This window comes from Ambystoma mexicanum, chromosome 8 (genome assembly GCF_040938575.1).
Source record: "Ambystoma mexicanum isolate Mex_15411 chromosome 8, UKY_AmexF1_1, whole genome shotgun sequence".
Lineage (NCBI taxonomy): Eukaryota > Metazoa > Chordata > Amphibia > Caudata > Ambystomatidae > Ambystoma > Ambystoma mexicanum.
Genome location: NC_090929.1, coordinates 1,384,060,535 through 1,384,076,643, shown reverse-complemented (window position 1 = coordinate 1,384,076,643; position 16,109 = coordinate 1,384,060,535). Strand labels below are relative to the sequence as shown.

Here is a 16,109-nt window from a genome sequence, read left to right as displayed (position 1 = left end):
CGTTATTAGCCTGTTCATTTTCCATTGCTGATGGAGTTTGACACCCCTGCCCTGTTCTGCATTGGTATCGATAATATTTTTGATATCTGTCCATATCCACTCTGTTTCAGTGATTTAAGCACAAAATGTTGCCCTAGTTTTTTTGGCGCTATCACAGCACAGGTTCCGGTATGATGAACTCAACCCCTAATTGTGATCGTTCTGGTAATATGTTTGATGAATACCTATCTGCATGGGCACTATGTATCAATTGCATTTTCAGAATTGCAATGTAAGTGCAATTTCAGATCCCATCTGATACTTATATGTACTCGCCTGTTGGATTTTGAGTCCAAGGACATGCATGATGCACATCACCCGGAGGGGAAACTGTGCCATTACTGGAGGCTGACCCCAAAGGTTTGTGGGCAAAGTTTTATGTTGCGCTCTCTGTCTTAGTGGTCAAATTTTGCAATTCTTTTTGTAGGGAAATGGAGGCTAGCTACCAATGTGTCCAGTCTGGAACAATACCCAAGTCCTTCTGATCAGCTAATAATTAGTATTTCTTGCACATGTATATATCGATATAGACCAGCACACACGCTCCCCAATTGGTATACATATTTATCGCCTTGGTGTAAGCAGGACAGTGTTATTTATGGCTAGCATGAATACATTTTGAATCCAATTCTTTGCCAACCCCCTGTACTAAAGTTTTATCAGACCCGGTGAATGCCTGCTTTTCAAAGTCTTGTTTTCTCACATAGTGCATAATTTGCCTATCCTGGCAGAAACTCTCAAAGTAGGAGTATTTTTATCCACGTTCTTTATAGCATTTGTTTGTCATTTACATGTTTGGTTGAGAAGCTAGTGAGGCAATTTCGATTTCTCTCTAAATCACAGTGTAATTGATGTAATTATCGTGTTCATTAGCCATTCCGCACATGGCATGCATTCCTAGATTCATTGAAATGCATCATACCTAAATCCATTCCACATGGGTATATTGTCTAAAAGGTTTGCTCCCATGTTATTTGTGGTCAACTCAAATTTTAACATATAACGGTCTGCCACACTCTGCTAAAGTCACACCATCCAAATGCCTTTTGTCTTGGTATATAATTGTGTTTTATTAAGTAACTCATTTCGAGTTGTTACGAATGATAGGGGTCCTTCAAAAACACCCTTTTTACAATTTGTGGATCTTTTCCTTGCTACGAAGTCTGGATCATAGTATCAATAGCCTCTGCTAAAGGAAATGTTTGTACAAACTCCAATTCCAGTACCACTCAAATACCCATCATTGACTCAAACTGCTGATCTTCCCAAACAGTTCAAATATGCATCAAATCTCTGATGTATGTCAGTTGTTGTAAAAAGTCTACGTGTATACGTAGAAGATCCAATACAGAAACAACCACTGACTGAAACTATTGATCGATCTACCTAGGGGTTTGATGGGGTTCTTGTGTATTTACTGTTGGTCTTTCTTAGTAAGAAATTAGCTTTCCTTTTCACTGATCCAGCTTTAACCCACTGCTATTGTAAACATGTGCAGTGTCTTTGTCATAATGATCTGTGCTGGATCATACTTTCGGGCAGTGGTCTTCAAACTTTTCTATCCCGAACCCCCCTTGCAGTGTTCAAGTCAGGGCCCCCACCCTGGGGCATTGAGGCCATTGGCAGCATAAATATGTTAACTACTATGGGTGGGGATTTACACATTATAACTCAGCAGCAGGCTCCCATGCATCATTGTCACTTTTTTAAATGCCTTGTCACTGCCTCCTCTGTTAATCCCTTCTGCATCACACTTCTTCCTTATATGGTCTCTCCCATCCGTAACTATGCTGTTTTCTCTCTTCTTTCTTTACTGCACCTGCTCGGTCTCCCTTCTTCCCCTCTGGGCTTGACTGCCATTTTCTTGTTCTGTCACCTTACTACTTGCAATATACCTTTCCTTCTCATCCCCTCAAATTCAGTCTCTTATTGCACCTCCTTACACACTTCCTACTCCCGATTCTACCTCCTTTAACGGTCCAATTCTTTCTTTCCACTTTCTCCAGGTCTGACTTTTATTTCTCTAGCCCTGCACCCGTTTGGTCTGTTGGCTCTCTGAAAACTCTTTCTGTTTGTTTCTTGGCTTCATATCATTCTTGAAATGTCTTCTCTTTTTCCCCCTCCTGGGGTTTCGGCTCTCTCGACTCGCTACCAATTTTCTTTTTCCCCTTGCTTTCTGTCTTTGTTTCTCTCCTATTCTACTTGTTCTCTTTTCCTGTTCTCTCTCCTCTTACTGTCCTGACTGTTTAATCTTAGGTTCTCATTTTCATATTCTTTCAATCTTCTGCCCTCTATCACCCCCTTTAATGTATCTTTCCATTCTCTCTTGCTCGCTCGCTCGCCTCTGTTTGGTTTCTTTTTCCAATTCTGGCACTTTGTCTCTCTCCCTCTCCTCCTATTGTCCCCCCTGCCCCCTGTTCTGTCTCACTCCCTTTCCCTTCAATTATGTTAAACTCTCATTCCTATTCTGTCTAAACCTCGCTCTCATGCGTCTGCCTCCTCTTCTGTCTTTGCCTCCTAATCTGTCCCTCATTCCACCGCTTCCTTCTTTCATGTTTCAGTTCATCCTCTCATCCATGAAAGTAGCTCCTTAATGAAAGGATTAATGCAAAGGCAGTGCTTGTCGCAACACAACCAAAGGGCCTTCTGCCTTTCAATTAGGTGCTCCTTTCATGAAGTGAACAGAACATGGAAGAGTCCACGCCGAGTTTACTTCTTGAAAGTAACACCTTACTGAAAAGCAGCGTTTGCCACAACACAGTAGCTTAACAGCCAGTCATTGTTTATTTGCTGTGTTGAGGCTAGGGCTGCCTTTGCATTCTGCCTTTGTCAGGTGCTCCTTTCAAGAAGTTAACACAACATGGGAGTCCAGCTGTGTTTAATTCTTGAAAGTAGCATCTTACTGAAGGTTTAAAGCAAAGGCAGCTTAATTGTCCTTCAAGCTGTGGGATTCGTGGCCCCCTCCCGCAGGCATGGTGTTGCGCCCCACAATTTGAAGAACCCTGTGTTGATAAAATGCCTTATTTACCAGTTGCCAGAGAATTTCCTGATGGTGCAAAGTACCTAAAATGATAATCCTGCAGCCCCATTGTTAGCAGGCTTCACTGTTAAACAGGCCTTCAGATGCTGTTTTCAAGACTGTTTCCTGCTGTGAAAAATGACTGCCTGATTTGGTTGGGTCACAATCGTTTAGTTCCATACCTTGCCAGATCTGTTTTTCAAAGGAGGCAGGATTCTTTTTTTTTTTAATAGTCTGTTTTGTCTGTTTTGCTTGGGTAGCTGCTATATTGAAAATGGGAGTACAAAGACTTCTCTTGGAATGCATTTTGCCTCAATGATCATTTCCCCTCCCCCGCCCCAAGTTAACCACCCCCATCTCAGACCACCCAGTCGAATCACCAGGGTTGAGGCCCCTGCCCTGGCCATTTTACCTACACCCCCAGCCCCCTGCAACACCCACATTACCTCCCCTTAGTCCTGCCCCAGCCGAATACCCCCCAATGGGAGGGTTAAGTACAAACAGTGTAAGAAACAACCAGATGATTGACTTGCCCACCCCCTGAGGCCCCCACATGCAATCCCACCAGGGTCAGAGGGTATTGAGCCTCCGGAATGTTCTAGCCCCCTGGATCTTATGCCTGCGGGTCCCGGCCAGTATCAGCGCCACCCCTCCTCCTTCTGTGAAGTACCACCCTGTGGACCCACCAAGTCATCTGTGGCCTGCTTAACCTCTGCCTCTGTGACTAGGTGGTGTCATTCGCCCTCCCACCTTAAAATCAGTGCAAATGGGTAGCCGTACCTGTTCTTGACTCCTTTCTCCTGAAGCCAACTAGTTAGAGGCCCATACTTCTTGTGCTTCAGTAGTCTACTACCCGACAGGTCCAGAAAGATGGCCACTCTGTAGTTTCCGTACTGTACATTGCCCATACAGCGCACCTTCTCGAGGATCCTCACCTTGTCATTGTAATAGTATAGCCGTGCCAGGACCGAGCGTGGCCCTCTGCTCCCTCCCCCTGCATGGTGCACTCTGGCCAAAGTTACGCGTTCACCTTCCTTGGTACCCAGCAACATTCTCAATGTGTCCTGGACCTTCTGCTCCAGGTCGCTGGGGGGATTCCCTTTCCACCTTAGTCCAAAAAAACAAAGGTTTTTGCGCCTCTCTCGGTTTTCAATGTCCTCTACCTTGAGGCACAGCCCCTCCTCCTGCCGTTCCAACTCCACAAACCGTAGAGGATCCCTGGTTGGCTTCCACTCCCACTCCCACTCCCTCCTCCAAAGTGCTCACCTTCACCGAGAGGTCCCCCACCTTGGCTCCTATGTCCGTCCTCTGCCTTGTATCTCCTCCAGGATGGCCTGAATGTCACTCTTGATCGTACCAATCTCTCCCACGGAAGGGTGCAGGTCTCCGTCCCCCTTAGCCTTTGCCATCTTCTCACCAATGTGGTATCGATAATGCTCAAGAGGTTCTCTCCAACTCATCCACCTGCACCACCTCCTACAATTCAGTGTGCTGCACCACCCTCAGCTACTCCTATTGCCACAGGGGGTGCCCCACCTGATGAGTTTTCTCCACCGTTGGGTTGCCCCTCCCCACAGGTTTGCTAATCCACCTTCCATATCACTGCAGCTCGACCCTGCCTGGCAGGGCGTTGTTTCCTCTACTCCAAGGGGCCACCCACAGCACCCTGTTCCACAGCTACCTTCCTCCGCCTTGCCTTGCGCCAGCCTTCAGAACTTCCTCTGGCACATAGGCGCACAAGGCCCACTGGTCACTCTTTGCTTGCTCTGCGGTGGTCCATAATGGTTCCACTCTGGGGGCTGTAAGTCCTCACTTGCTTCCAAATGGCCACCACCACAGTCCCAGTCTTGCAGCACAAGCCTCATGCTCTCCAGGCTTTAGGCCACCACCTTCCACCCCTTTGGTGAGCCAGGGTTTACCCCCTCCAGTGGGCCATATGACCACTTATCTGTGCTCCTCGAACGCTCTCTCCCTGTGCCTTTCAAGGTTGTGTCCCAGTCAGCCTGCTCCTCCAGATCTCTGTAGTGCCCCGCCCCCCTACCTTGTGGATTGTAAAAGAAGAATCTGTTTGTAGCACTGCTGAGGTTGGGTTTTGCCTGTATGCAAGCAAAATGTATAAAATGCTGTCAAGTATACAAGCCAGTAGACCAGTCCTCTCCTGGGGCGCGTTGTGGCATGGGTCGCTGCTCCAGCACTGTGCTTCCCGAGGCAGAGCTCCTCTTCAGTATCTCGGGCTGGGATCACCGGCCGGCCGCCTGCCAGCTGAGGTGAGCCTCACATGAGGCTCTGCCTCCTCCAGCCCCCAGGCCCTGTGGGGTTATCCCCACTGCTCCTGCACATTCCGAGACTTCCAGCTCTACTGGGCTTCCCGCTCACTCTGCTCCACCAGGGCCGCTGAGACCTTCCCCTCCTCCCTCTGCCTCCTGGCCTGCTCCAAATCTCGGCAGTGAGGGCTGCCGCCCATGCCAGGGAGAGGGCACACCCCATCAGCACTGCAGCCTTGCCAGCTGCTGTCACTGAGGCACAGTGCAGGGATGCAGCACAGATTTTCTCCCGCCTCACTGCATTCAGTCTCCCTGTTAGGGAGAATTCTCTGTAAGGCTAATTTCCCAAACCTAGCGAGTCCCCCAGCAGCTTTGCTGGATTTTTTGGGGTTTATTTTTTTCTCTCCTGCTAAGAGTGAGATTCTTTTGCTCCCACTCTTAGACATGATCTGAGGTGTTCCTTTAACTTTCCATGTGTTTTATGGGCTATGGGGTCTTTTACTCCATAGGGTCTCGTGTTTTTTTTTGTTGATGTGGGTTACACAGCACCCTCCATGCCGTAACCCAGGGGTGTCGTAGCGACCCCCCGAACATAGACTCCATACCCTGGGACTGACTACTGTCTCCCAGGGCATGTAAAGTCACCATTGGCTTTGCTAGTCCCAAATTATGAACAGAAACCAGTACAAACCATCATATTGTGGATGTACTGGTCGGGGCAATTTGATTGCCCCGGGGTCTGTTCGAGGGGGCACGTCTCCGTCCCCTCTGATCGAGTTTTGGCTGGTGGCAGTGGATACTACTTTTTATATTCGACCACGAATATATCTCTATGGGATTTTCCCATTGTTCGAGGCTACCAACTTTAATTATTTAATTCTTATAGTCTCAAACATACCGCTGGTTTATTTATTTAATATTAATTCACTGGTTGGTATTTATTGCCAGAACTCGATTCTAAAATGGCGTTTGTGTTCTCTTCTGTGACTCCAACCCAAGTCGAGCCCTTTGTTCCACTTTTTGGCGGCCTTCTCCACAGAAGCCTCCAAAAGTGGTGCCACTCTGTCTGGGTACCACAGGGGTGTGGGAGGGGGGTTTAGGCACCCTGGACTGAGTTACCTTGGTAACTCAAGTCGCACTCTTGTGTGATTGGCCCAAGTGGGGACCCGGCCGGCTCACCACTTAGCATGTTTGATTGACAGCTAGGCTAAGTGAATGGGGGTGTGCTACATAAAAGCAGGGCTTTGGGGACTGGAACTTCAGAAGTCGCCACAGGACCTAAGAATCCGAGGAGGGAGAAGCTGAGCCGACCTGCAACGACGACACCACCGGTGGAGCCCTGCTGAACCGTCTCACCACCTTTCCCGACGACAGAGGAGATCTCCAGTCCGGAGAGTCTTCTTCCTTTGACTGGTGGGGATAACCAGTTTTGCCTTCTTTTCACCTTCCTGGAGCATCTCGTGGCCGCCTTGCCCGTGCCAAGCAACCCGGCAACCGGAATACCACAGTTTACCACTACCACTACCACGAAGAGAAGGGTAGTACCTTTTAACTGGAGGACTCTGCGGCTGGTTTCTTCCCTGGCAGTGCAATGACCTTCATCTTTCCTCCACGGCGAGACCTCTTCTTCCTCTGGACGAAACACTGACTTGCACCTGCTGCCAGGAACAACTGCCCCCGCTGGAGCTTCCTTCATGCGTAAGGTACTGTGTCCCGCCTGGCTTCCCTTGCGACAGATCGTTCGGGGTGACAGTAAAGCCTTGACTTTCTAACCTTGGCTGGCCTGGGACAACGTAGCTAACTTTTCCTGACTTTAATTTCATCCTTTTTGTGCGAACTATCTACAAGACTCTTTGGGCATAACCCCACTGTGTGAACCTGGACCCCTTCTGTGTGCTCTCTCCAAGAGTGGGCCCTACAATTGACTTCCTTGCTCTCCAGTAGAACTCTGCCTATCCTGCCTTACTGTGGTTCTTTGTAAAAGTATTGAAACTTGTGTGCTTCCTTAACTCTGCCTTTTTCCTCCCTTTCTTTACAAGTTATTAGATTGTCATCTTATGTTAAGCGCTCACCTCTATCTGAAAATAAGTGGTGTTTCTCACTAAGACTTGTCTAATAAGTGAATAGGGTTGTATATATATATGATGGTGACTGTGTGCTGATTTTACTCACCTTGTTTTTGCTAGTGTAAATTACAAGTGTGTTTTTAAATAAATAATTATATACTTTTACACCAAAGCTCTGGTCAGTGTCTGTTGGTACTACTGTATCTCTGTACCTATTGTGTATACTCTGCATTCTGCCTAACTCTTCTTGAGGGAAGTCTGACTGCTCAGCCACAGCTACCAAGTGAATCTGTGTGGTACAGACTGCTACCAAGTGGGTTTACTGCCAAACACCTGTAGTCTTAAATCTTTTGCAGTGGTCCCTAAGGGAACTGCGCAAGTTTCTGCCTAACACTCCCCAAAGCAGGCCTGAGCTGCCTTCACCTCCTGAAGCTCCTGCACACAGACGCCAAATCCTCGCCCCCTCAACCCCCCCCCCCCGGCCCCCGCACCAGGGCAGGTTCGCCCAGCCAGGGAACCTCTGTCGGGGTATTTAACAATTCCACCAGCCTCCACAACAAACGCAGGGCAGGGGATGGAGCTACACGCTCAGGCTGCCATCTTGCCTGCGCCCCCTGGTGGCCTCCCTTTTCTGACTTTTTGCAAGTCTAGCATGTACTTTGCTCCTACTTCTACCCACATGTATTCACTTGGCACTTGCTACAAGATTGTGATCATAAGAGCAAGGTATTCAGCAGTATTCATTTAGATAGCTACATTTACTGACCTGTGGAAGAGATGCATAGGATATTTGGTTTAGTCAATTATCTTCCATCTTGACCTAGATTTCAAAATGCTGGTAACCAGAAAATCTTGTGGCCAAACCAGTTACAACACAGGATGTTGAAACTGAACAGGGCCAGTATTTTTCTATATTTGGAACATGTAATGCACAGGATGAAATCAATTCTTTGTATGTTCCTTATGTAATAATTCCTATGAAATGTCAGCCAATGAATATAACTGTTGTTTTCATCACTTGTTTGCAGGAGCAGAGGTTGGAATAAGTACTTCTCGTATTCATGCGCGTGGACCTGTGGGAATAGAGGGACTTCTGACAACAAAATGGTTGCTTAGGGGACAAAATCATGTTGTGTCTGACTTTGCGGAACAAGGAAGCATGAAGTATCTTCATGAAAACCTGCCTGTCCCTCAGAGATCTGCCAGCTAAGAAATGTGCTGTAGGACAATGTCAATAACCTAGCACTGTAAAATGTTCATCTTTAAACGTGTGGGGCAGCCCTGTTGACCATACTGTAATAGAAAGAAATGCTACTTCAGGTTTCTCTGTATTGCAGTAAACCTTAAGTCTGCTTTAAATTACCATTTCAGATTGGCTCTATCCGCACAGAGGGCCTTTCTTTCACTTGTAAGTGCCAGCACTGCTCACTAAATAAACTAATAAATGTAAAGTAAATGCTGGAACAGTGGAGGCATTTGTATCAATTTTGATCCAATATAATTTGTATAGTGGGCCTTTGTGACTAAGAGTCAACATATCTGCAAAACAGTGGTTGATGTTTTTTGAAACAGCTGTAGAAAGCACATATTTAAAATTGTTAGGTGCCAAAGAGATTAATTACGTCGATACTGAAAATTGAAAATGCACCTAAAATGACATCTAGCTCTTCTGTCCTAATTCCTGAAATTCTGTTCTGTTTTTATTTTCTTTGAATCTAACACAATGGTATACCTGTGTACTCCCTAGAAGGATATGTTATTTTGGACTGCGAACAACACTTTTAAATTTCATGACTCGCATGTCCTCTGTATGAAATGATTCCATTTCTATTTGTGCTCCAGGATTACGTCCTTAAATTTGTGTTAGAAAATGTTCAATTTGCTATGTATTTATTGACCAAGAAAGACGGTTGGAAGTGATTTCGTTTTTAAGACTTTTGTATATAACTCACTTTCAAAGTCCTGTATGTGGATGTGCCTAATTCTGCTAAAATATTTTGCTGATCTCTTTTTATATGAATTTTTGTTCTACCACAAACCCCCAAAAAGAGACCATATTTTGTTGAATTATTTTCAAAATAAAAATCTAGTGAAACTGCTTTTAGTTTAAATGCGAGTGCCTGTACTGTTTTCCATAGTCCTACTTTTGCTGGGAAGGTCGCTGACCACAATGTTCCACCTCTATTTCAGCTTCACTTCAAAAGATACTCCATCTTCCCCGTTTCCTTGAAATATATACAGTTTTACAATTTTTTGAATGAAACCAGTCCAGACAGCTGAGACCTGGACAATTTACTTTTAAGAGCAAAACTCCCATTTGTATTTGTTTGGATTTAAATAGCGCGTTTGCCAAAGCACTGCACATTATGGAGAAAATGGTACAACATCAATTGAAGGGCATGTATGAAATAGTCCAGCAATAACAAGAATCAGTTGGAGAGGGAAGAAGGCGAGACATAAGAAGAGTAAAATATGAGAAAAGACAAAGCTGAAAGGGAGTGGGAGAGAACTCCAGTATTTAGGTGCTAGAAGCAAGAAGGAGCGGAAGCAAGAGGGAGCGCAGGAGAGGTGAGAAAGAATTGGGATTGCGAACGCAGTGAGAGAAAGACTATAAAGAGAAATAATGGAGGAGATATGGAGTGCTGAGACAATGGAAACCTTTCTAGGCGACAGTAAGAAAGTGGAAAGGAAGATGAGATTCAAAAGGAAGAGGGGCAATAGAAAGACGAGGGGGTCATTGATAGTCTGGTCTTTTTTCTTCCACCATGCTCATCTGAGTTATAGGGGGAGAGGTGGGAGGTAGGAAGACCAAACAGAAGATCAGAGCAATCGTCAAGTCGGGAGAAAATTAGAGCTTTAAGGAAGAGTTTAGTGGCAGAGGAGGCTATGAAAGAGCGAGGCACACCGAATATTATAGGGCACACCATGACAGATGCTGGCAGTGTTGGAAATGGGAGAGGAGAAATATAGAGAAGACTCAAGGTGACGCCCACATTTTTTGCCAAAGATAAGTGTAAAGGGAATGCGAGGGGGCAAGGGATGGACAGGCAGTCGGCAGAGGAGGAGGACCAGGTATTTGCCAAAATGAAGAGTAGCTCGGTTTTAGCTGGATTAAGATGTAAAAAGTGTGAGACCTTTCAGGATTGCATGGCAGTGAGATGGTGCTGAGTGAATCAGAAAAGGTAGAAACTGAGAAAATGATTTGAGGGTCATCCACATCAAAATGACATGATAAATTATAGGAAGAGATTAAGTTCAGAAATGTGAATAGTATATGGTGAGAAGATTGGAGGGTGGCCAGATGCTTGAACAGGATCTTGTGACCTGGTTTTTGGACCATATTCAATCCCACAATTCCTTTACATTGTCACACTGTCTGACTTCGCCTCTTTATGCATCGAAACACCCACCCCACACAAGTACTGGTTAGTGCAATGCTGGATGGAAGAGCTTGTCTGCCTTATGGTGTTTCTTTATATCCTAGTGACATTCAACATACCGGCCACTGGGAATAAGTGCTCAACAGAATGTTGATTGGTGGTTGTTTCCTGGTGCAATCCCTTTACTGATAGAGCCCAGTTCATACAGATGGATGTATCAAGGTCTCCCTCATACCCCCATTACCTGTTATGTGTGGAGGGCCACAGGGTTCCATCTGGTCACTCATATATAGGTCACGCATATATATCGACATCGAGCAGCTGGGATCTTTACTGACCAACAAGAGCATCTTCCTTGAACAGCACACACATACATCTGAATCTGTTGATCGTAACTGCAATAAACTTTGGGTGTCTCCTGGTGAGCGGAGGAATATCTTATTGCATTCTGCTTGCAGCTTTCAAGTGAGTAAGGCAATGTTTTGTCCTTCTGTTTTTAAGTATCTTGGTGCAAACTTGGCTATTTCATCTTTTCCTTTACACCATGTTCCCTACCCTGGTTTCCATCTAGTGTCATCATTCACTCCGTAACACAGTGCTAACAGAGCACATTTCCTGTCTGAAGTGGAGACTGCTTTTCATCTCCCGTTTGGCCTTCTGAAAGGGAAACTAATAATTAAACTTAAACCATATTGATGCACGTTTGGTCAGTCTCCAGCAGATGTCTTTGCTAGGACTGAAGGCAGTTCTGCACTGCTAGCCGTCTAATTGCTGGTGTGAAAACATTTGACTTGTAATGTGTACGCTAGCCACCCTTCACTGGCCACCCTTACTGCCTTATTGAACACGCTATTCTTAACCTTGAACACTCCTTCGGTCTAAAGTACTGACAGAAGTGCTTCCCGCTAACCTCCCCTCGTCAGTAAAATAAGTGCACTTAAAAAAAATATTCAATTTCTCTTTCTTTTGCCCTGCACGCAGGAATTTATTTTCTTTGGACCATCAGCCATTGCAATCTGGCATTCATTTAATGAAAATCACAAAAGGGTGCTCCATTTTTCTCTTTGTCTATTATACTTGTATACGCATTTACAAGGATTATTTTTAAACAGTTATTTAGGTATTTGGATATGATGCCCAATGCAAGCTTGACAAATTAGTCTACTTCAGTGTATTTATTTTTTGAATTTTTTCTTTTCAGTTAAAACCTTTTCAAAGAACAGTAATCGGACTTAAATATTTAAAGTATGGAATCCATAAAATAAAGTTTACATAAAGAAAAATAAATCAACAGATAATTTTCCCCTTTTCACATCACACTGCATAAAACACGATAAAATTCACATTAACCACAACAGATTATCCTATATAAATAACCATCAATAAAGACATTGTTTCGAAATGTTTCCATAAAGATCAATACAAAGTTAACAATTAAGTAGTCGGCCCTGCAGATAAGGGGGGTATCGGACACTTTTACTCTGTAAAAATAGGCAAATACTCCCAAAAAATAAAAATGGGGAGTAAAAATACTCCCAACAAAAAATAGGAAACCGACCTTGTGCCCCTGTTTTCAACCACACACCTCCATGGATATGTTTGGACCAGTAATACACGTACTACCACAGGAAGAAGCGACTGTTATAACTGCCTGATCAGAAGAAGTAAAGCTGTAGCTTTTAATGTCCGTAAATAACTAGGTTCAAAGAAATGATTGGCAAACAAAATCAGTTTTCCGGTTAAAACATTTTTCCCACGTATAAAATACTCTCATTGGGAATTTAAATTACATTTGTACTGCCTATAAAGTCATTCTACTCCCAACTTTAAAAAATAGAGTAAAATACTCCCACTTCCAAGTCTTATCTGGAGCTCTGGAGCACTGCAAGTAGTTAAGTGCAGAGTTTTCAGAAATGCTGCAATGGCAAGCCTATCCTTGATGTTATTTGTACCCAAGCATCGTCTCCAGAGATTTTCCTCATCTTGCCAGTTTATTGTCAGCAACAATTTGTCCAAATAAATAGATTGCAGATCTTTTAGAGCAGTGCATTGTAATAGATGTTTAATGGTTTCAACCGAGTCTTTGGTTTTACAGTACCTGCAAATCTCAATATACGAGGTAATTATTCGCCTCAAAATAATTTCTTTTGTGAAAAGGAGGTTCCAGCAGAATCTTAAAAAGATCGACAGGGAGGCCACCAGGGGGCGCGCAGATGATAGCAGCATCTGCATAGCTCTCCCCTTCCAGGGCCCGTTGACAGTGGATTGAGCCCCCACTGAGAACCCCCCCAGTGGGCAAACAGCCCCCCCCCCCCAGGAAGGCGACCACCAGGGGCATTACAGGATGAAAAAACAAGTGAAATCACACATCTAACGGCGAGATATGGCCAAAAGCATCAGCAGCCCGGAACGAGAGTGTTCTATGCCGGGAACGGAGCTTCACGCAGCAACTCCTACTCTATGTGAAGAGGCCGGGACTGAACAGAGAAAGGAGTGGGGGTGAAGCTAAGCCCCCACCCCAACGGAAAGAATGCCCCAGGCCCCGTGCAGTACAAAGTACGGCACGATGGAGGGCCTGGGGGGTTAGGCGCAGGGTGGGGGAAACAGAACGGCGTGAAATACAAGGGGAGGGGAAGCCAAGCGGCGCCCCCACCCTCAGCGTTGCTAGGGAAACCCCACACGGATGGGGGAAAGGTGTGAGGAAAGCAACAGGGGGGCAGGAGGAAGTCCAGCCCCCCCAGAGGGACAACAAAGGGCCAGTGGGGTATAAGTACCCCAAGGAAATGCAGGATGGGCACAACCAGGCAAGGAGCTCACCTCACTCGGGTAAGCTCCTAAGGCCTGGAAAAGGGGGAGAAGGAAACGTTTTGCCTCTGCGGGCTTAGGCGTTTAGTTAGTCCGGATCGTGGTCGTCGGTTCCCTAGTCAATTTCGCCTCTGCGGGCTTAAGTGGCGGGAAGGACAGAAGAACGTAGGAGGAGCGGAAGAAGGAGGACCCACCTCGAGTTGGCGGCGCATCCATCGGCGAAGATCGAGACCCCGGAAGGCGAGAAGCTGCACCAACGGCTTCGTACCTGGGAAGCCGGAGCTGCATCCAGGCGGAGGTACGGGAGAAGAAAGAAGACCGCGGCCATCAGGGAAGACCAGGCAGCGAAGATCCCAGCCATCAGGGAAGACCAGGCAGCGAAGGCGGTGGACGGAGCGGGAGAAATCGGACAACACGTCACCGAGAGCCGGAGAGCTGAAGCAGGCGCCCGAGACAGCCGCGGAAGTTACAGGAGAAACATCGCGCCTAGGGGGCGGGGCGAAGGACACGCATCAGAGGCCTTAAAGCGGCAGTACATACTGCCAGTCGCGGTGGAACAGTCAAGAAGGGTTTGAGGCTCACAGCTCGAAGGTTGGGGGTTCGCGCCAACCCTCCAACTGCTGACATCGGAAAGTGTTTTGTTTAAAAAAAAAAAAAAAAAAACTTTTCGGCGAAATCTCAGTTACACAAGTAACATTTATTTTGCAACAAACAGCACGTGCTGGGACAACAGCAGGGAGAACAGGCTGGTGGGGCAATAAGAAGCGGATTAGCTGGAACGAACGGGCGGAGCAGGCAGCACAGGAAACCAGGCGCAAATAAACCCGAAGAGGCAAAAAGTTGAGAAGGATGGAACAAAAAATAAGAAGAGCGCAGGAATTCAGCGCATGGGAACTTCGCAGCAGCCATGAAAGGGCGGTCGGTAAGGAGCCGGTTCAGCAGTTGGAGCATGCGCTGGGAATGCTTTGGGGGGCGTTTGTAGTGGTTATGGCCGTTAGCTCGAGCAGCAGGTTTGTGAACCTGGTGGAGGGCATGAGGAACAGGCAGCAAGGCGGATGCCGTCTAGTAAGCAACGGAAAGGGTGCGATTGGGGAATGGAAGGCAGCACACGTGCCCATATGGCATTCAAGGATTTGGTATAATTAATCGGCTATTCCGCTTCCAGACTTCGGGGCGACACAATCAATTAGCAAATTTTTACAAAAGCGCTGTTAGAAGCGGGGAGCGGCCTCAGAGAGTGTTTGCTTTAACAGAGCATACTTCCTGATCAAGCACAATGGGTTTTAAGAATGGTGTCGCATGTGGCGCGACGATATGCATACATTTTATGACACAGTTGCTGTAATGGCATGCCCCTCTTGCGGCCACGGCGGTTTATGGCCGCAATACAGGTATTTTGATGGAAATGTTGCTTGGATGGCAGGCCCCCTTTTGCGACCACGGCACCATGGGCGCACCAGTGACTAGCACTTGTTTAAAACGGTCGTGGGAAAGGGGCTCCTGGAGTACTTAGGAGTGAGGATGGGAGTGGTAGCGCCCTCTGGCCTTAAGTGGGAGTCAAGGGTGTTATTGGTAGCCATGCGCATGTAGTAAAATAAGGAAAGTTAACGAATGGAGGTAAATATTAGGGACCGAGTTGATGAGGCTGCCCCTGCTTTCCCTGTGTGTGCATGGGGACTTCTCTCCTTTCTGTGTCGAGGGTGATATCACGGGCCGCATCAGGCACGGTGGATCCGACAATCAGTATGGGGTTGCCGGGGAAGCCCGCATTTAGGAGATCAAGCTGGTTAGGGCAGCGTTCGCCCAGGAGACAATTAAGCACCTGAAGAAAGGAAAGGCACGGCGAGAAGATTAGCATGGCCCCTGCGCAAGGATGACACGCAAATTCGTGAAGCGTTCCATATTTTAAAAGCACCCGTGTCACAATCAGTAAATGCAGTTAGCAGTAAGCATTAAAGGGGCAGTACGTGCCGAATTAGAACGGTCGGAACAGGCAACACGGGAAGCCAGACAGGGGCCCGGTGAAACAATACAGGAGGAACAAGGCGAGCGAAGGCAAGTCTACAGGAAAGCCAGAAGAGGCAAAAGTCGGGAATGACGGAAGAAAGAACAAGAAGAGCGCAAGAATTCAGCGCATGGGCCAAAAAGGCAGAAAAAGACCATGGGGCCAAATGGGTGCTGGATGTGATGCAAAAGGAAGAAAGGGCTAGGGCAATGTCGCCCCTGCTGCTAGAGGATTCCACGGACAGCAACGAGGAAGCCGCGGTACCCCAAGGACAGAAGAGGGCAAGAGAAGTGGCGGAAGAGTCGCAGGAGCCAGAGAAGAACATGCTAGACCCAAGAGGGGCACAGGAGCAGCCGGAGGCGCCGTAGAGGAGGCAAAGGAAAGATACGGTGAAAAGGGATAACAGAGTTGGGGGAAAATGGTAAAAAGGTGAAAGGCATGCAGCACGGCTCAGGGTAAGTCGCCCAGAACCTTGGAGCATGGAGCACAATGGGTGCTGGATGTAATGAATAAGGATGAAAAGGCAAGGGC

General features: G+C 46.7%; 1 protein-coding gene and 1 pseudogene across 2 annotated transcripts in view; both read left to right on the top strand.

Annotated features, from left to right (window-relative positions):
- Positions 1 to 9,499, top strand: part of ALDH18A1 (aldehyde dehydrogenase 18 family member A1) — a 1,219,662-nt gene extending 1,210,163 nt beyond the window's left edge. For both annotated transcript variants that reach the window (XM_069611512.1, XM_069611511.1), the window contains exon 18: positions 8,417 to 9,499. In XM_069611512.1, coding sequence (XP_069467613.1) covers positions 8,417 to 8,598 — 182 coding nt within the window. In that variant the 3' untranslated portion in view covers positions 8,599 to 9,499. The remainder of the gene's footprint in view (positions 1 to 8,416) is intronic.
- A 5,917-nt stretch (positions 9,500 to 15,416) lies between these two features.
- Positions 15,417 to 15,481, top strand: LOC138474982 (U6 spliceosomal RNA; annotated as a pseudogene).
- The last annotated feature ends 628 nt before the right edge of the window (positions 15,482 to 16,109 follow it).